The 20,415-nt window shown below is 42.5% G+C and overlaps 1 protein-coding gene across 6 annotated transcripts in view; it reads left to right on the plus strand.

Annotated features, from left to right (window-relative positions):
- Positions 1-20,415, plus strand: part of LOC123764520 (phospholipase DDHD1) — a 36,056-nt gene that overhangs the window by 12,445 nt on the left and 3,196 nt on the right. The window contains exons 6-11 of one of the 6 annotated variants that reach the window (XM_045752435.2): positions 857-1,045; positions 5,115-5,237; positions 8,924-9,075; positions 11,697-11,899; positions 12,195-12,302; positions 18,379-18,589. In XM_045752435.2, the coding sequence (XP_045608391.1) occupies positions 857-1,045; positions 5,115-5,237; positions 8,924-9,075; positions 11,697-11,899; positions 12,195-12,302; positions 18,379-18,554 (951 nt within the window). In that variant the 3' untranslated portion in view covers positions 18,555-18,589. Of the gene's footprint in view, positions 1-856; positions 1,046-5,114; positions 5,238-5,542; positions 5,662-8,205; positions 8,283-8,923; positions 9,076-11,696; positions 11,900-12,194; positions 12,303-16,807; positions 18,590-20,415 lie in introns of those variants that run through there. The other 5 variants (XM_045752434.2, XR_006773586.2, XR_006773585.2 and 2 more) reach the window with 5 other exon arrangements.

Consider the following 20,415-nt stretch of genomic DNA (forward strand, 5'->3'; position numbering starts at 1 on the left):
ATGTGGTGGTTTGGGCTTCTCCCAGGTGCATTTCCGGGTTCCCTTGGGTTCTTTGGATTTTATTTCCTCTCAGATTTTCCTTGGGAGAGGTTCTCTCCTGTGTGCACAAGCCTAGGCCTCTCCTCAGGCCCTTGCCTCTTATGAGTGCGGTTCCCTGTCACCATCCTGGTAGGTCGACCCTGGTAAGTGCCCGTTTATCTTCTCGGGATAGTTAGCTTCAGGGAGTCTCAAGGGGTTTTCCCCAGAAAGCCAGTGCTGAATGTAATGAAATGGCAATTTTTGGGTGAGCCCTGGAGGCTGCCTGACACACCCACCCTCCCACAGTTTCCCTGACACATTCACCCTTCCGCAGGCCGTCGGGGTCCTTCTATCATCATAAGAACTGGTGTTGGTGGGGCCGACTGACCTGGCCTGTTTGTGATAGTTACAGAAAATTTTGGTTGTTTTTCATAATTGGGGGAGTTCTCTTTTTATCTTGCTGGCTTTGAGGGCTTCCCCTGGTAGTGGCAGACATGAATTTCTGTACTTTAAATGTAAGGAGTTCATAGTGCCACTGTTTCCTGCACCTCTGAGGGCCCAGGTTCTGCCTCGTGGACCCTTGTAGGCCAATAAGAACTCGTGCAACTGATGGTACCTAGTAGTATGGCACTGAATTAGTGTAATTGCTTCAAGGAGCCTTTGGGGCTCACCCAGAAATTGATGCTTCATTACATTCACTGCTTTTATTTTAATGTGTTGAAATAAGTAACTTTGTTAAAAATTCAATTGTAGAAATTTCTGATATGGCATTACAGATATAGATAATGAGCACTACTATTGTGAATATTAAACTAATGTTACTTTGCTCTATTTTCAGATAATTACTGGCTTGACTGGAGAGATGAACCGTCTGTATACAATGTTCACACAACGAAACCCTTATTTTGAGGCTAATGGAGGCAAGGTGTCAATGGTGGCTCACTCATTGGGCTGTGTCATCACATATGACATAGTAACTGGCTGGAATCCTGCTCAGCAGTTTGATCGGCAACTTGTGCAGTCTTTGGTTAGTGTCGGCATATTCCTGTTTTCTCATATAGAGTACATATTTTAGTTAAATTATTCATACTGAATAAAATATGTATGTACTTATAATTTCAAAGTTAAACACCACCATTGACACATCATTGCAACCTGTTAGAATGAAAAAACTAAATTACCAAAGTGAGGAACAATGAAAATAAATCAACAGAGTTATTCTCATGCGGCACCTCACCATATTTCTACCCAAAAACACGCAACTTCTCCAGCCCACTACAGCTAAACCACAAGAAGTAGAAACATTTTTACTGTACTTAGATTTTTGTGCTTCCTGAATGCTAATTACCAAAGAAGACAAAATTTCAGAACAATTTTTTTTCTGGGGGAGACCCTACGGCTACCCCGGATCTATACAGGCTGATATGCTAATGTCAGACTTTGGCATCAGTCATGTGTATGGAGTTTGTGGGCCTATCGGGGACCACGGCCAGAACCTGGCCCCCCTCAGAGGGGCAAGGGGATCAATGGCCTATAGAAGCCCCCGAGTGGTTGGAAGCATTCTATGTCTGTCATCGACCGGGTCAGGCACCCAGAAAGGTAAGCATCCCAAAACAAACCCCTATTCTGGTGAAAATATTGCTACCAAAAGCCTAACAAGTGGATAGAACTCCCCAAACAAAAACGAGCAAACTAGTGTGACGTCACCCGTGGCCGCGCTGCCGTCTGCGCAGCTCCCCCCTCCCCGAGAGGGGGGAGCTGAAATGAAAATGAAAATCATTTTCAGAAAATGTTTCATTACATTACTGTACTTAGATTTTTGTGCTTCCTGAATGCTAATTACCAAAGAAGACAAAATTTCAGAACAATTTTTTTTCTGGGGGAGACCCTACGGCTACCCCGGATCTATACAGGCTGATATGCTAATGTCAGACTTTGGCATCAGTCATGTGTATGGAGTTTGTGGGCCTATCGGGGACCACGGCCAGAACCTGGCCCCCCTCAGAGGGGCAAGGGGATCAATGGCCTATAGAAGCCCCCGAGTGGTTGGAAGCATTCTATGTCTGTCATCGACCGGGTCAGGCACCCAGAAAGGTAAGCATCCCAAAACAAACCCCTATTCTGGTGAAAATATTGCGAGAGAGTATGGAGTTCTGGTGAGAGTATGGAGTTTGTGGGCCTATCGGGGACCACGGCCAGAACCTGGCCCCCCTCAGAGGGGCAAGGGGATCAATGGCCTATAGAAGCCCCCGAGTGGTTGGAAGCATTCTATGTCTGAAAATCATTTTCAGAAAATGTTTCATTACATTACTGTACTTAGATTTTTGTGCTTCCTGAATGCTAATTACCAAAGAAGACAAAATTTCAGAACAATTTTTTTTCTGGGGGAGACCCTACGGCTACCCCGGATCTATACAGGCTGATATGCTAATGTCAGACTTTGGCATCAGTCATGTGTATGGAGTTTGTGGGCCTATCGGGGACCACGGCCAGAACCTGGCCCCCCTCAGAGGGGCAAGGGGATCAATGGCCTATAGAAGCCCCCGAGTGGTTGGAAGCATTCTATGTCTGTCATCGACCGGGTCAGGCACCCAGAAAGGTAAGCATCCCAAAACAAACCCCTATTCTGGTGAAAATATTGCGACCAAAAGCCTAACAAGTGGATAGAACTCCCCAAACAAAAACGAGCAAACTAGTGTGACGTCACCCGTGGCCGCGCTGCCGTCTGCGCAGCTCCCCCCTCCCCGAGAGGGGGGAGCTGAAATGAAAATGAAAATCATTTTCAGAAAATGTTTCATTACATTCAACGCTGTTTTTGTTTAATACTGTAGGTGGATTTTCTGTGGGGATACTTAACCCCGGAGCTACTTAACCAAAGAAAAGTGAAAAGAGGGATTTAGCCGGTAGGCATCTCAACTCGAAGTCGAGACAACTGGCTGCAACCCAAGACCCAAAGTGACACATGCCCTACTAGGGCCCGTAATGTTGACCAAGTAACGTGCGGCAGGACCCTGTTCGACCTCCAAAATCCCTGTGCTCGAATGTCAGCCCAAGAAATGTTATTATGGACATGAGGATAGAACACAGGCTGGCTGGAACGAATAATCCTGCGGACAACCTGGGAGACCCAAACCCTGGAACAGGGAATGAGGAAAACTGGATCAACCCAAAGGGCATCCCCCATCCACAGAAGTCATGGTGCTTAGATAATGGCAAAGAGCTGCAATCGGACACAGCACATGATGCACCCCGACCTGACCAACCAAGCATCAATGACCCAAGGACACCTCCAGAATGCCTCCGACTCATTCTTCGCCAGAAAAGGAGGAGATGGCTGCATATGAACAAACCTACCGCCAGGACCAAAGGAGCAGAAACCTCTGCGCCCAAGGAGAGCATGAAGCTCTCTGACTTGACCCCCAGAAGCTAATGGCAATAGGAAAAGAGCTTTAGAATAATAATCCGGAACCAAAGGAGAAAAGAGAGCACCCGGTCCAAAGACCAGGACGGCTCAGGCGGCACATGAGCAGGCCAGAGATGAAACACCACACAAGAAAGCTTGCAGAAAGGAGCAGAGGTAGCATTTACCCTGAACGCAAGCAAAAACAGCTCTGCCAACACTACACGATACAAAGCGACAATATTTGGCATCAAAAGACGGTCCTGACAAAGCCAAGAGAGAGAACAAAACAACCCGATCCGAAATAGAGGACATCCTTTGAAGGAAGAGAAAATGGCAGAGAGAACTCCAGGAAACTTCATACTGTTGCCGAGACGAAGCTCACAGGTGGGACACCATCAACAAAGCCCCCTGATCACCATACAAATTGTGATAGACCCCCGATTTCCCAGCGTCAGAAACACCAGACGTGAAAACGGAGGAAAAGATCGAACCAGCCACATACTGGGACCAGTTCGATCTGCTGGAAGAGGTGGAGCTGTGGAAACCATCATGGGTTCGGACATCAAGCAAGCAGCACCAGAAACCAAGGCTGGGCTGGCCACCAAGGGGCCAACATGACTACTCTCCCCTGGTACGTCTCCAACCAAGCCAGGACCCGAAGTAACAGCTGGACTGGGAGGAAGAAGTACAGGTAACCTCACCTCGACCTCGAAAAGCGTCCACCATGATGGCCTCGCTGTCGGGAAAGAAAGCCACATACTGTACATGGGAAGATGTCGGGACCACGCCAAAGCGAAGAGGTCCACATCTGGGAGCCTGTATGTCTGGCAGAGTCAACTGAAAGAGTTGGCTTCAATCAGACATACACGACGTACTACGACCACCGGAGTACAGTCCGAATGGAGCCTGGATTGTCGAACCCCAAGTGACCCGCACCCCCTCTCAAGTGACAGCCAAACAGCCGCAAACTTCCGCAATGTGCTGTGTGCCCGACAGAAGGGTGGAGCCCACTGCCCCTGGTCGGTCTGGCGAGCACTCCATGAACACATCGAACGAGAGGTCGGGTATGTGCCAAGGTATTGAATCAAAAAAAAAACCTGAAGAGGAAGCCGGCGATACAGCAACCGACATAAAGCCCCAGAGGCCAAACACAACGATCGCGAGAGAGGTGGAAGGGAGATCCCTGAAGGAACCAGAACTGCCGCTGAAGCCAAACCTGACTCGGCAGGTAAACCAGCACAGCAAAGTTCAGACTCCCGCACAGCTGTTTGAGCAACCAGCGAGTGATCTGGGAGCCCTCCAGAAACAGGCGAAGGCGGAACTGCAGCAGCAACTCCGAAAGGAGAGACAAGGAAGCAGTCCGAGAGTCACACACAAGACCCAGCCAAGTCCGAACCAGGAACGGAACCAGATGGGACGTCCTCCAGCTGGTAGGCCAAACAGGACTCCTATGATTGATGTAATCAGTAGTGAGAAGCCATCTCAGCAAAATAGCTTTAGGAAACCATTGGAACTTTCTTGGAAAGATACATTGCAATGTACACTTATCTTTTTTCTCAGATATACAGTAGTATGTTTTTAGCTGTGCAAATACATGAAATCTTGGTATAAATTCATTAGTTTATATTTAAGGCCTGGTTCAGGTATTCTTCTTTCATACTGCTATATGCAAAATCTCTTTTTTTCCCCTCAGATTGAAAATATGAATAAAAGCAGCGACTTAAAAAATGTTTCACAAATAATGTTCAAGAAAAACTTGCAAGAACTTCTTGAGCAACATGACTCGAAATGTTGTCAGCCATCCTTAAATTTCAAGGTGAGGATCATGATTTTTCAGCAGTATTGTTTTTCGAACTATTAGATGGTTGGTAAAGTTGAAGTGCTTTCTGAGCAAATCCCACTCAGTTGGTTTCTTAGAAATATGTTCTACTTCCTCAACAACACTATGCTACCCAAATAAGATTGGTGTAGCTTTTCATCTCTGACACAAGAAGACACTCAAGAATTTTCAGTTTGGCTAAAAAAATGATTGTCAGTTGGAACATTATATACATACTCAAATCTTTTCTGAACAGAATTTGAATTGAAATTTGCCTCCAAGCTTTACTCTGCTACTTGCAGACTGTACAGCAGCTACTTGATTACCTGGTCACTACTGCTACTCACCACCAGATGGCAGGGCAAACTGTAAACAGTGGTACTTGGTAAACCCACCCCACATTTGTTCCCACATCACCAAGGTACTACTGATTGTTCAGTAAAACAGTTGCTTTACCCTAAGATATTTTGTTTTCTATGTGGGGCTTGTACTTTGGTGGACGTTCCTCATATGCACGAGGGCTGTATCTTTGCATGTCTTTCGATCATAATCTAATTTGGCTTGGCTGAATTCTCTCTATGTTGAGATGGTTGTGCATTTAGCACGGCTGTTTCTCTTTCTCTTGAGCTGACCCTTCCTTTCACTATTTGGGATCTTATCGTGGGACATAGCTTTGAGAATGCGTATACTGTGTATTCATATTTTATATGGGAATCAAAACTCCTATGTGCATGTGTGAATTATTCGTATGTGATGGATGTCATTTTTTATTGTAGCTTCCCTAATTTTCAGCACTGGCATCCCGATGCATATCTGATAAGCCAGGCTTCTGTGACTTTTTCCACCAACTGAGAATGAATGCCTTTTCACTTTAACTCAACCACACCTATGATGCTAAGATAATAGGAAGGATAAGAAACTTAGATGATTGTCATGCCCTTCAAGATGACCTGGACAAAATAAGTATATGGAGCACCACTTGGCAAATGGAATTTAATGTTAATAAATGCCATGTTATGGAATGTGGAATAGGAGAACATAGACCCCACACAACCTATATATTATGTGAGAAATCTTTAAAGAATTCTGATAAAGAAAGAGATCTAGAGGTGGTTCTAGATAGAAAACTATCACCTGAGGACCACATAAAGAATATTGTGCGAGGAGCCTATGCTACACTTTCTAACTTCAGAATTCCTTTTAAATACATGGATAGCGATATACTAAAGAAATTGTTCACGACTTTTGTTATGCCAAAGCTAGAATATGCAGCGGTTGTGTGGTGCCCATATCTTAAGAAGCATATCAACAAACTGGAAAAGGTGCAAAGACATGCTACTAAGTGGCTCCCAGAACTGAAGGGCAAGAGCTATGAAGAGAGGTTAGAGGCATTAAATATGCCAAAACTGGAAGACAGAAGAAAAAGAGGTGATATCATCACTACATACAAAATAGTAACAGGAATTGATAAAATCGATAGGGAAGATTTCCTGAGACCTGGAACTTTAAGAACAAGAGGTCATAGATATAAACTAGCTAAACACAGATGCCGAAGAAATATAAGAAAATTCACTTTCGCAAACAGAGTGGTAGACGATTGGAACAAGTTAGGTGAGAAGGTGGTGGAGGCCAAGACCATCAGTAGTTTCAAAGCGTTATATGACAAAGAGTGCTGGGAAGACGGGACACCACGAGCGTATCTCTCATCCTGTAACTACACTTAGGTAATTACACCTCAATAGGATCATTTGGTATGTAAGATCAGTATCATTTGGGATGTAAGATCAGCCCACTTACTAAGGGGAACTGCCTGTAAACTTCAGACTTGCAAAAATTTTAGTACTGTATCTCCTTCCATGAACGTATTGTAATTAACCCCCATTCCCCCCCGAAGTTCTGGTTATCTGCCACCCTCACCCTCTTCTCTGGTGCCTGTTCTGATGGACGGTTTCTGCCAAGGCCGGAAATCGGCACTACAAGAAGTGGCCAGCCTTACATGTGACTTTCATCCATGCATAGTAGCTCTTGCATATTAAATTCGTGCTCGTTATCTTGAGTTTCACATGCTATTTTAGACTCCTTTGACTTTGTTTTAAGGTTGGGCCTTTGGAACATTGATCTTTATCATCACATCAAAAGAACATCAAGGTATGCATTAACACATATAGTATATGGAATGGAATCTCTATCTCAATAACTGATCCTGTTGGGTGTAATGAACCAATTCTTATAACGCCCTTCGGTAAATGACACCCTTGAATTTTTCATCAGCTGCTCGCACACAAGGAGCTAGGTCTCCTTGTATGTGAGGTCTACAATCCAGTCTCAAAACTCAGCTAGTCACTACAACAGTGGGGAGCTGCCGAGGGCAGGGGACCTTCAGAAATCAAGTGTTGAATGTTATGAAATGCCCCTCATCTGGTGGGCTTTCAGTATGCTTTTGTCCCCACCTTGCTTACTTCTTCTTTGTGGAGTGGAGGGAGTTCAATTAGGTGGGGAATTGCGAGTGAGGGTGCATACTGGCAGGAATCTTGGGTAACCAGGGCTGCCAGCTGATGGCTGTTGGGCATGTCAGTTAGTGTCTAACCTGCAGCAATAATAGTTTTCCTCGTCTCCTCTTGGTACTTAATTTTCTTCAACCAGTTGCTTGATTTTGTTGTGCTTGTGCTTCCTGGTGTGTTTTTCTTAAGTTTGGGTTGATCTCTGATCTTCAAGCTGCCTTCTTCTCGTAGAGACTGACAGATTTTGGTCCTGGTTCCCAGCAGGCAAAGGTCAGAGTCAAAGAGGCCTGATGCATCTTTCCAAGGCATGGTTGTACCATTGCTTAGTTCAGTGAGCTACTGAAAATTGTGTTTTATTATATTCAACACTTGATTTTAGGTTGGTGCCTTGCAGTATTTATTCAGAGTCTTGGTGTTTGTCTTTTTTTCTAGGTGTCACAGCTGTTCACAGACCTATCTTTCAGATGCGGTGTTTGGACATCTGGTGTGCCTCTGTTTCTGTATCCCCCTGCGGCACCTTTCAGCTTCACTTGAGGCTTGTGTAAGTACTCCCTTTTGTGTTGCTTTCTTAGGTCATGTTACCCTTGGGGTGCATCCGAGTGGTTTAAGCTTAGAAATAAGGGGTTTAAGGATAGATTATAAGCTCCTTTTTTAAGCAAGGCACATGTTCACTCCCAGTTCTTCCCTTTTTCTTCCGAATTACCTTCTACCTCTGCAGAGTTGAGCAAGAATGCAAGGTGTAACAGTGTTCCAAGGTTCCCTCTCTTCAGTATGCACATTGTGACATCTGGTGGTAGGTTGTGGTTGTGGTCAAATTGCCACCTTGCAGTTTTAGAAGAGAAATCCTTGGCAATCTCTTTGAATTCAAGTATTGTATTAATTGGAGGAGGTATTTTGTTTGTGCAAATGAATGAGCCTTCTTGAGGTCATTCTAGGCTGGATTAAGTTTGATTCTTCAGTGTTTACCTTTCCCTGCTAGTAGCCTGATGGTAGCTGCTTGAAAAGACTTTCACTGCAGTACCTCAGAAACTGAAGGTCATACTAGTCAGGCAAGATTTTGCATTTATCATTGGAAGAACGGGACACTATTTTTTTGGACAATATTTTTTTAAGAGAGAGACAATGTGGTTTGCTCAGAAAGGAGATTTTTCATTTACACTTAAAGCATTATTTTTATTGCAGATTGAAAATTTCTTCTGTTTGGGTTCCCCACTAGCAGTATTCTTGGCCCTGCGAACAAAACTATCACAGGGAGCAACCCCAGATATCATCCCTCAAAAACTGTGCAAGCGTCTACTCAACATCTTTCATCCAGCTGACCCAGTGGCATATAGGTAAGCATTGCTGCCTCTGCATGCATGTATCATGTTAAAATAATGACTGCTTTCGTTTGTTGACTTCCTGTTTGTAATTACTGTGTTACAGTATTAAAACTATTTATTGCACCTCTGCAATAATATTTAATAATATTGCAATTCATGATAAAACTATTTATTCTGTCCCTACTTAGTGGCTGTTTTGCATATCTGGGCTATGGCTGAGCTGTTCTCTAACCAGTTCCAGAGCAGTTTGGATGTTTTGGCTTCAGTCCCAAGTGTTGCTACCCTGTTTTATGCAGTTCCATTTTTGGCAGCTGTGCCCAGGTTGCTAACTACCCTCCTTTAGAAGGTGGTGGTAGACTTTTTCTTGCCAGTCTTGTGTGTTGGCAGGCCATGCTTGCCCAGGCTTTAGATTTAGCTTGGTATCTTTTCCTGTAGTCCACCTCCTCCTTTTTGTCCCTTTTCGTGTGGAGGCTTGCTCTTTGGAGTTTATGGCCATAGCTACTGCCTTCTAGCACCTCAGTTGGGTTATCCAGCAGAGAGGTTCTGTTCCTGGTGCTCAGAGATGGTCTTCATGGGTTTGGGCTTCACCAGACCCAGGAATAGTACAACAGGGATAGGCATCTGGTGGAAAATGCAATGTAAAAGATCAAGGAGCAACCATGTCAGAAGACTTTACCTTTTAAAGAACACAATGAAGTCGCTACCACAGCTTTCAAGGAAAATGATTGGGTGGATAACAAGAATCTTACAAATAAGAGATTTCATACCAATGATAATACTCCACAAAGACACTAGTGCTCTCTAGGGTGGAATATTGATGCCCACTAAAAGCCTCATTCAAAGCTGGAGAAATTGCTGACCGGGAGAGTATGCTAATATCTTCTACTGCAAGAATTCACTCAATAAAACATGTAAATTATTAGGACCACTTCAAAATTTTAAATCGGTATTCCCTAGAGATCAGGCAGGAGAGATACATAATAATTGACACTTGGAAAATACTAGGACTGGTTCTGAATCAGCACACGGAAATAACATCACATGAAATCAGCACTTAGATAGTTGTGCTTGCCGGGGTTGAGCTTTGGCTCTGATCTTGCCTCTCAACTGTCAATCAACTGGTGTACAGATTCCTGAGTCCTACTGGGCTCTATCATATCTACATTTGAAACTGTGTATGGAGTCAGCCTCCACCACATCACTTAATTTCACTTATCATTTAGTAAGCATCAGGATATAGAAAAGAGCCTTATTGAAATGCAGAGGTGCAATTGGTATGCTGAGAGAGAACTCTATAAGTATCAAAGGGCCAAAACATAATTGGGTCTTTTTTCCACACATAAGGGGCAGAACTGGCAGGCCTCTCAGTGTTCAAAGGAGAACTTCATAAACACCTCCAGAGGATACCTGATCAACCAGGTTGTGACTTATATGTAAGACTGTTAGCAGGTGTATCAAATAGCCTGGTTGACCAGATCACCAACTAGGAGGCCTGGTCAGAGACCTGGTTGCGGGGACATTGATCCTCGGAATCATCGGCAGGTATATGATAGGTACTGTATACCTGTTGTATACGTACCTATCATATACCTGCCTTTTACACTTGTGGCCGCCTCCATGCTTTCCCAAGGAGGGCGTGTCTCGGGTTGTTTCAGCTGTGGCTTTCTCTTGCGGCCTGACTATTCAGGTGTTTGCTCAGGGTTCTATCTCCGTTGGGAAGCAGTGTGTTTGGGTGGGGATTTTGGTTCTGCTCGGGGCTCACACCAGCCCTTTTTTCATGGTTCACCCCTTTGATGATGTCATCTGGACTGTTTTGACAGCTCCTGGTCTGACAATTTGTGGACTTTTTGGGTTGTTTCCTAGGGTCTTCAGTAAAGCTAATCAGTCTCTCTCCCATTTTTAGGGTCAGGTCTGTTGGCTCCAGTATTGCGACTGAACCTTGCAGAATGGTTGGCCTCGGGTGTGGTCAAGTTTACCTTGTCCCTTCAGTGGATTTCCTGGTTGTTCTTGGTCCCGAAACAGGACTTGGCAGACCTCCAGTATGTCTTTGATCTCTTAGGTCTGAACATCTTCATTCCCTGCCTAACCTTCCTCATACCCACTTTGTCCCAGGTTCACCTGCTATCACAGAGGAGAGCTTGGTTGGTGTCCTTGGATCTTGAGGATGCATACTTGAGATGATGAATATAGATGAATGTCCCTATTCTTCCAGGGTTTAGCGACTGGTTAGGCTTTGTCATGAGGCACCGTGTTTAGTGCATCAGGGTTCTTCCCTTTGGCTTCAACCTGGCCCTCACATGTTTACCAGGTTAGTGTGGGTCATTGTGACCTGGCTGCATTTGTTAGGGGTTTGTATGTTGGCCTGCCTTGATGGCTGCCATGTGCCCCAAGTCACTCCGCATGTCATAGTACCAGGGATCTGGTTCTTTTCTAGCTCACCGGGTTCAGGTTCCTGGTGAACTGGCAGAAGTCCCAGATTCTGGCCTTGGTCCTCTGTAGGCCTATAGAACGCCACGGCTGATGCGACCCAATAGTTGGTACCATACCAGTATATCGTAGCTTCAGGAAGCCACTGGGGCTCACCCAGAAATTGGCGTTTCCTTATATTCAACCATGGTTTTTGTATTTTTCAGAATTGAACCTCTGCTGTGTCCAGAATACTCCAACATTGCTCCAGTACTGATACATTCCTACAATGCCACGGATAAAATGCCATACAACGAGATGCCTCTTGAACCAATAATATTGTCCAAAGAAAAGGATGGTGGGGACAAATCACGAGGAGACTCTGGAAACAACACTCCTGTCTCCTCTGTACCCAGCACACCTATAAAAGGTAGGAGAGAAGCTGGTACAGTATATAGAAAGAAAAATGGGAAATAGTTTTATAAAAGTTTGAACAAACACTATTCTCATGAGAAAAGGAAAGAACACATAATTAATAGATAATGTGTGACTACAATACTGAAGTATGGCAAACATTGTGATCCTTTATTTATTATTTAGTGTTGTATGGGGAGGGGGATTACAAAAACCTGTGTTTCATGACAAAAATATAGGAAGTGGAAATGCTGCTTCAGTTGTAAGTACTGTGTGCGCCCAATTTGTATTAAAGTAAGCTTATGTTGCAGGGGGAGCAAGCTCATGGAGTCTGTGGGGGTTAATGAAAGGGACCAAGAAGCCTGCTGATTCAGGTGCCAGCAGTCAGGAGCTTTTCTCTGCACTCCAGGATGTGAAAAGTGAGTTGACATTTGAATTCACTAATTGGTTTCCTGCGAGTCCTGAATTACTACTCGTTGAATTACCCTTCCTCTTTTGAGTTTGCATCTTCTCTTGATTAGATGTGTTATGATGCTCTGGAGTCTTCCTAGCTGGCAGATACTCCTTTGTTTTCCCTTGGTACTTGGTGTGGCTTTTGTTGTACCCGCATGCTCAAGTTGCGAGAGGTGTTGACAATGCGGCAGATGTTTCTGGGGGCCTTTGTTTTTCACCCTTCAATGACTGCCCGTTTGCTCCTGCTCTTTCTCAGGATGTGGATCTCGTGTGGCTCCATACCCAGGTTTTGTTGTTGTCAATGGCTGTTGTGGTGGATGATCTTCATGTCCATCTACATTTGGGTTTGGTTGTGCATTTCTTGACCCTCCTTGAGCTTGATGCTGATTGGTTCTTGGAGGATGGCCACATGCAGGGGTCTTTAACCTCTGCTGTAGCTGTATCCACTGCTCTGCTGCACTCCCTAAGTTGTATGCTCCTATGTTCCAGAAAGCAGTGGCCACGTTCTTCATTGGACAACTCGTGTGTCGACAGGCTATCGGCCAAATCTTTGGATTTGGTGTGAGCTCTGGCTGTCTGCCTTTCCCTTTCCTGCTCTCCTCTTTCCTGATGAGGTGGTTTCGCAGTTTGTCTTTGGCAGGCTGCAAGTTGTCGGTCTATTTCAGACCTCTTCTGTTTTTGAGGTTTTCGTTCTCATTCTTAGAGGCAGTTTGGTAGAGCTGGGGCATTGCCTGCTGTGGGTTGAAATAGGCATCTGTGGATCCAGGTGCTAGGTAGCAAGCGCTTTCTAAGGCCATTCCTTCTCCGTCTGGTCAGCCCATGCGTGCTCTTCTCAGAGGGTATCAACCTCTTTGTTTTTTTTGTGGGTTGCTCTGGCCTTTTTGCGGTTTGCCTTTGACAAGGCAGGGGGGGGGGGGATAAAGCTCGTTCAGTTTGCCAGCTCCTGGTCCCATGATTTGAGGGTTTTCGGTAGTTTTGTATAACCTGCAGTAGAGTTGGTTGAATCCTTACCCCTTCTGTTTTTTTTTTGTTTTTTTTTTGGGGGGGGCAATAAAAATGCTTCTGGGCAGGCGTCCTCTCCATATCTGCGTTGGGTCATCTTGGAGTGGGCAGGTTCCAGCGTGGTCGAAATGGCTACATCACTCTGGTGGGTTTCCCACCTCTTCCTGGTCCACAAATGGGATTTGCTTGACTTCCATTTCATCCTCAACCTTTCGGGGCTGACCCGGTTCATTCCCTGCACTTTGTTCCTAATGATTACCTTGTCCCAGGTCCACCTTATACTGGAAGTGGGCACTTGGATGCTTTCCCTGATCTCCGGGACACACATTAGGCACGTCTCTATCTATCCAAGGTTCATAGTTTGGTTAGGTTTTGTGATAGAGCAGCAGACTTACAGCTTTCAAGTTCTCCCATTTGGGCTCGGTTTGGATTCACACGTATTCACTCTCTTGGCTCAAGTCATTGTGGCTCAGCTTCATTTGTTGAGGGTTCTTCTTTTGGCCTATCTTGATGACTGGCTGGTGTGGGCTCCCAACTGACCTGTTTGTCTGCTAGCCAGGGATCTGGTTCTTTCCCAGCTCACTGGGTTTGGGTTCCTGGTGAACTGGTGAAAATCCCAGTTGGTTCCCTCCCAGGTTTTGATTTTGCTGGGCTTTGTGTGGGACTCTTGGTGTGTGTTGTTTTCTCTTCCTCTGGTGGCCATAACCCAGCTGCAATGCCACTGTCTCTTGGTGTTGAGCTGGCATTGGGTGAATTAACTGATGCTTTAGGGTGGGAGACCGCTACTCGTCACACAAGTGACGACCACCTTCTCCTGACTTTGCCCACAACCAAGTGAATGAGAGAGCTTGCACATCTGTCCAACTGTTCGGTTCCAATAATGTTTCATACACACACATGTGTTTTATACACATCTCCAAATAGTTCATTTATATGTATTATAACATTCCAGCTGTTTTTTAGCATTTAACACTGTTGTTTCTATATATTTTCCCCTGCACTGAATATACTTAAAAAAAAAAGTAAAAAACATTTACTTTGCTGTTTACACTGTTCTGGGGATGACGTTTTCCTGCTCTGACAATGCTCTGCGCATGTGCAGATTTGACTATTGTGCTGGCGGGATTTCAACTGGAGGAGTTCCAGTTTTCAACATTTAACACTGCTGTTTCTGTCTCTCTACTGCATTATACTCTTCATAAGGGTCTCTCTTACATTGTTTACAATGTTTTGGGGAGTTCGTTTGGCAGTTTCGTAAATTTGGTCTCTTAATACCCAGCAGTGGTTCATTTTGGTCTATTGAGGTTCTTGATGCTTTCCTGGAGAGATGATGGAGTGTCACTTGCTATCTGTGCCTCTGTGAGAGAGCCAGGTTCTGGCTTTTGTCTATGGCGGGCCAAACAAAACTCTGCGACTGATGTGAAATAGTACAGTAGTTATGAGCCATCTCGGTGAGATAGCTTCAGGGAGCCACCAGGGGCTTATCGAGAAAGAGGGGGTTTGATTACATTCAACACTGGTTTTAATAATAATAATTTATATTTAAGAAAGTATCTTTCTTGATTATACAGTAATGTGGATGCACGTTTATGGATGGCCACAGCTTGAACGAGCAAAGACTGAGGATGAGATGAGCTGCACAGCTTTGGATTAACAAACACATTATTAAACAGTGTTTTGATAAGGGGTTTAAATGCATTGCCCTACCTATTGTTCTGTGCACATCCTATTATTTTATAAACAACACTAACACATTTTGATGCACACATTAAATGACATCTGTCACCCTACATATTGTGCATCACATGTTATCCATACATAGCACATGTCCCATTACCTTACACATTACCGTAGGGAGCCTGACAGCTGGGTGGACAGCGCTTCAAATTCGTAGTTCTGAGGTTCGGGGTTCGATCCCCGGTGGAGGCAAAGACAAATGAGCAAAATGTTTCTTTCACCCTGATGCCCCTGTTACCTAGCAGTAAATAGGTACCTGGGAGTTAGACAGCTGCTACAGGCTGCTTCCTAGGGGTGGAGACCTGGTCTAGGACCGGGCCGTGGGGACACTAAGCACCGAAATCATCTCAAGATAACATCTCAAGATAATCCACAGTTATCATATTATAACATTAACACTATCGCTTGCTTTGGACACCGATCACGTCCATTTTTTTTTCTCTTGAGTCTTAGCCGTGGACAGCGCTCGCGTCCATTATAAAAATATTTGTATTAAATTCATTTTTTATCCAATCGACTTCGGGATAGTTTCAAAATAAGCGCCTTTAGAGTGCGCACAATTTTATATCAAAATAAAGATGTAACATGAAACTTGATGTCAGAACACTTGAAAGATTATGCTGTAAATACGTTTTTAGTCAAAATTTTAAAATATTTGTTAAAATTCTACTTATTGTGCTATTATTTTGGGACTAGTTTTAAAATGCGTGCCTTTACATTGTGAACAATTTGGTACCAAAATGAAAGATATAACACAAATATTTATGTCAGAACACTGGAAAGATATAAATAATTTTGTGATGATGAGCTTCCAGAATTAAAATATTTGTTAAAATGCCAGTTATTGCACTATTATTATGGGACTAGTTTTAAAATACGCATCTTTTTTATTGCGAACAATTTGATACCAAAATGAAAGACGTAACACGAAAATTGATGTTATCAAACTGAACGAGTATACACATTAGGTTGCGGTGTGCCAATTGGTGCTCATTTACAGGTAACTTTAGGCTTTCCTGCAGGGAGGCACGCTGGGCTTTTGTACATTATATGCATATACACTTGTAGGGAATTTAATTGCAAACACAATACCAAAAAGAACGACGTAGCACGAGAATTAAGGTGAGAAAACTGAAACGAGTATACACATTTTACTGATTTCAGTGCGCTCACAGGTAACTTTTGCCGACTTTAGGCTTTGCTGTTGGGAGTCACGCCAGGCTTTTGGACATTATATGCATATACACCTGTAGGGAATTCTATTGCGAACACAATGATACCAAAACAAACGACGTAGCACGAGAATTAAGGTGAGAAAACTGAAACGAGTATACACATTTCAGTGTCGCCGCGTGCTTGCCCACATGCTCACCCACACATCGGGTGCGTGACCTCTTAAGTTGGTGGCGCGCATGCCTGGGGCGCGATAGTGTTAAATAAATGTTACTCATTATTGGTCATCTCCCTGCCACTCTGCTCCCATATTCTTGAGTATTTGCTGTTTTGTAAATGTTGTATAATGCATAATCAGTCTTATGTCTCATTTTTATATATGTTGTGCCTGCTAACTGACACATCTTGCTCTTATATTGGTCAACCTTGCTTATAATAATCAACATTTTAACCAACACAACTTATACAGTACCCTGAATAATTTCTTTTTCTTCCCATAAAATGCTTGATTATTAACACGTTAGTATTGTTGCTGATGTTGTTAAACTGCTTGTCCTAGGTTTGTCGGATCGCACAGATTTTGTGCTGCGTGAAGGTAGCATGGAGAACAGTTACATCTCGGCCATCACTTCACACACGTCATACTGGACCAACTATGACGTATCACACTTTCTTCTGAGCATCCTCTATCCTGACATAAAGCCCACTTCCAGTAAAGTGGAGGTTGCTAAACCCTAATATCACACATTATTGCTTTACTAAATAAGAGCTACTTATGCTAACACTGTAATTATGCTTCAACATGACTTTGTTATTGTGAGCAGTTTTATCAAAATAAACAGGTCTTTAACTCAAGACTGCTCTTGTATGATGGAAGTTTGGATGGAGGCAAAATTTCATGTTAGCGGGAGGACAGGTCTAAATAATTGTAGGATATTTAAGTAGTTTTACAAAAGAAGCAATAGCAACACAAATTTAAGATGTGTAAGGAATTGAAAGATTAGTGAAGTGGGAGGTCTCATCCCACCACTTGCCTCTTCTGCTGTTGCAACTCCTGCTACTTCACTATAATTAACACAAAGAAAATATTATATAGAAATGTTGGGGGAAGTTTATGCATCTGTATTCTCAAATGTATGTCCCATTAATGTTAAAGGAAAGATCTTGGCAGTCATGCTTCATAATACATAGAGAATTTATCTTATATTTACTCTTATTCCCATGTGACATAAAATTGTGATACTGATATTGAATGTAAAGTGACAAATTAATACACATTTTGTATAAATTTTAATATGCCTTAACACATTTAATTCCGTAATTTTATGAAATTATTTAGTTTAGTGTTGTGTTTGACTTATTGATCTTGATTGAATCAAAATGGGTTTCACATCAATTCATAGTACTGTAAATTTTTTATTTACTCAAATTTTGAGACAATTGAACTCCTTTATTTTAACAGCATTGTGTATAATGACTGGATGGGATGAGCATGTATGGAGCTCAGTCTTGTATTATAGATTATATCATATCTGCATCACATTTTTAATTTCCAGTGAAAAGCTCTAAAAGTTAACCGTTTTGCATTATTTATCATTGTCATTATTTCATGTCACTGAGAATTATTGTTATTCTTAATTAAGTGTTTTGCCTTATTAATAGGTGTAGTAAGTAAATACCATTAAAAAAGATAGTTATTTATATCTATTTTGTTTATTTTAACCATGTTTTATAGCCATTATTTTGTTTATTATTTTGTTTTAGAAATGTATTTGACATTAGGTTATTTGTGAAATATTTATTGTACCTGAAGTAAATGGGTAGAGAAGTGAAAAAGGCATTCATTATTTTTCAGAGGATGAGTGCATTACAGTGTAAAGATTTCTCTGATGTTGAAGTACAATTTTACTGGGGGTAACGAGATATCTAAAGTTGTAGTTTTTTTACAGGGAGTTTATAATATCAAGTGTTGGGACTGTTTATATTAGTTACATGAAAGATTGTAACATCATTATCTCAATGTGGCTTATACGGTTGTGAGATGAACATCACTATTGCAAGTTGATATAAAAAGTAAATACTAAACTGTTAGTGTAATTGTCTTGTCAGTTTTTGTCATCACTCCCACAGACCATACGTTGCACCGTCTTCACTTTGTGATGCAGGATGGGACCAGACATGGTTTATCCAGCTGCAGTGTTCCTGTGTTCAGACTTGGTTCCCTCTGTATCATAGTCATAACCATTAGACAAAATGAGCAATCTTGTTTATTAAATGCAATATTTATTGCAATAACCTTTTTGTAAATAGGAAATGTTTTTGTTAATGAAGCATAAATGTTTTGTGTTTATTCTTTCTAGAAGTATCTAGTCCTCTTATTTAGTTGTATGGCAAATTTTATATGTCGAGCCACACTACGTTGAAGTCCTCAGTTGTAACAGTTGCAGTGATATTTGAGATCTTGTAGAGTACGCTAGACGTTATTAGCCTACATTAGCCTACTGCAATGGAGCCTTTCAGCCTGATATGCTCAGGTCGGGGCCAACCTAGTCTGTGATATGCTCGGAGTCTCTCTCTGGTCCCTCGGCTAAAGTCCACTGTTATTAATCCTGCCGGGTTCTAAATGTTATTCATCAACACATATGGCAGATTTAAGTTTCCCTTTTTATTTTAATTTGTGAGGTATGCTTGCTGCCATGCTAACTGATCATGAATGAATACTGTAATCCCTATATTTACGTCTGGGCTATGTTCCTGTTAATATGAACTTAAATTGAAACGGCATCAATTGAAAACTTTTTCTGGGGGGAGCCCCTTCGGCTTCCCAGAGTTGCCGGGAACCTCCGGGTCTCGCCCAGAAAAAGGCGCTTCATTACATTCAATGCTTTTTTTTTTCGTCATAATAATCAATGGGAATATGTTCCTCATAAAAAACAAATATCCAGAAAAAAGCATAAAATAAAAACAACAACATTACTAATAAAAATACAATTGTAGCAGAGATAGCAGTGGCAAGCATGTGTTAAGGCTTGATAAGAAGTGACTGATACTTGAAGAGTTCTTTAGAGGCAGGACTCTGCCTTTTCATTTCTGGTGATTTGTTCTCATCCAGTTTTAAAAATTGATCTTGAGACATCTGGACAACCCCTTCTTAACCCCCTGCCTTTTTCCTGTTTAAACTCTCTCGGTAGGGGACCAAGAGAATTTTATGCTGTTTTAAATTCACCGTTTTGTTCCAATATTGGGTCAGCCTCCATCAATATTTATTTGTGCAACTGCATAAAAAGTTTAAATGCCTCGGGTATTTATTTGGGGTGACAATTGATTTGGGACTTTAATCTCAACATTATTTTATCCATTCCTTCATCTTTTCATTGCTGTTCCGGGAGAAGCAAATCTTCTCCCATTAAAGAGGGCTCTTTGATGGTAGTCAAGCATTCTAGTCACTTCTTCTTAATTAACTTCATCAAATTCAGTGTTTTGAGCAACCTCAGCAATATCATGAATAATGTTTGCCATTGTGTAAAACCCCTAAATTTATTGCAAGCACTAAACCTAGAGTTTTTCACACTACATTCAGTCACCTGTGTTTGATGCTGCTCTAATGTTCCTGATAGCCATCCTGATGTTATAGTTGTTCTGAAATAGCTTGTCTAGAGTCTATTACACTGTTGAGCTGGATTATTATTAAAGTGCAGCAACCTTTGAATGCTTTTCTAACACCTTGGCCCATAAGTTGTTTTGTTTGGTGGCAAAAACACACAACTTCTCCATTGCCCTGTAATCGTCAAGGTATAGAAGATCGTCAATGTGGAATGGCCTGGTGCATTATCCACGATCGGTACAGCTTGAGATTGTGTTTGGGGAAAATAATCCTCCATAAAAATTATACTTGGAATAGCCCTTTAAAGCTATTGGATTTTGTGAATAATAAACCAATAATGGCTTGAGACACTGCACTTCCACCCAGCATTAGTGTCAGGCAATCTTTGACAGCTTTGAAGCTTGGAGCCGCCACCTTTCCTAGAAATGTGTGTTCTCCCTGACATTCAGTTCCAATTTAAGCCTGTTCCTTACGGGTTGTAAATTTGATTGGGAATCTAGTCAACTTCTTTGATTTCTTTCAATATCAGAGGGTATTGTTTGGCTGCTTCCTTGTCTGCATTC

This window comes from Procambarus clarkii, chromosome 79 (assembly GCF_040958095.1).
Source record: "Procambarus clarkii isolate CNS0578487 chromosome 79, FALCON_Pclarkii_2.0, whole genome shotgun sequence".
In the NCBI taxonomy this organism is placed as follows: domain Eukaryota; kingdom Metazoa; phylum Arthropoda; class Malacostraca; order Decapoda; family Cambaridae; genus Procambarus; species Procambarus clarkii.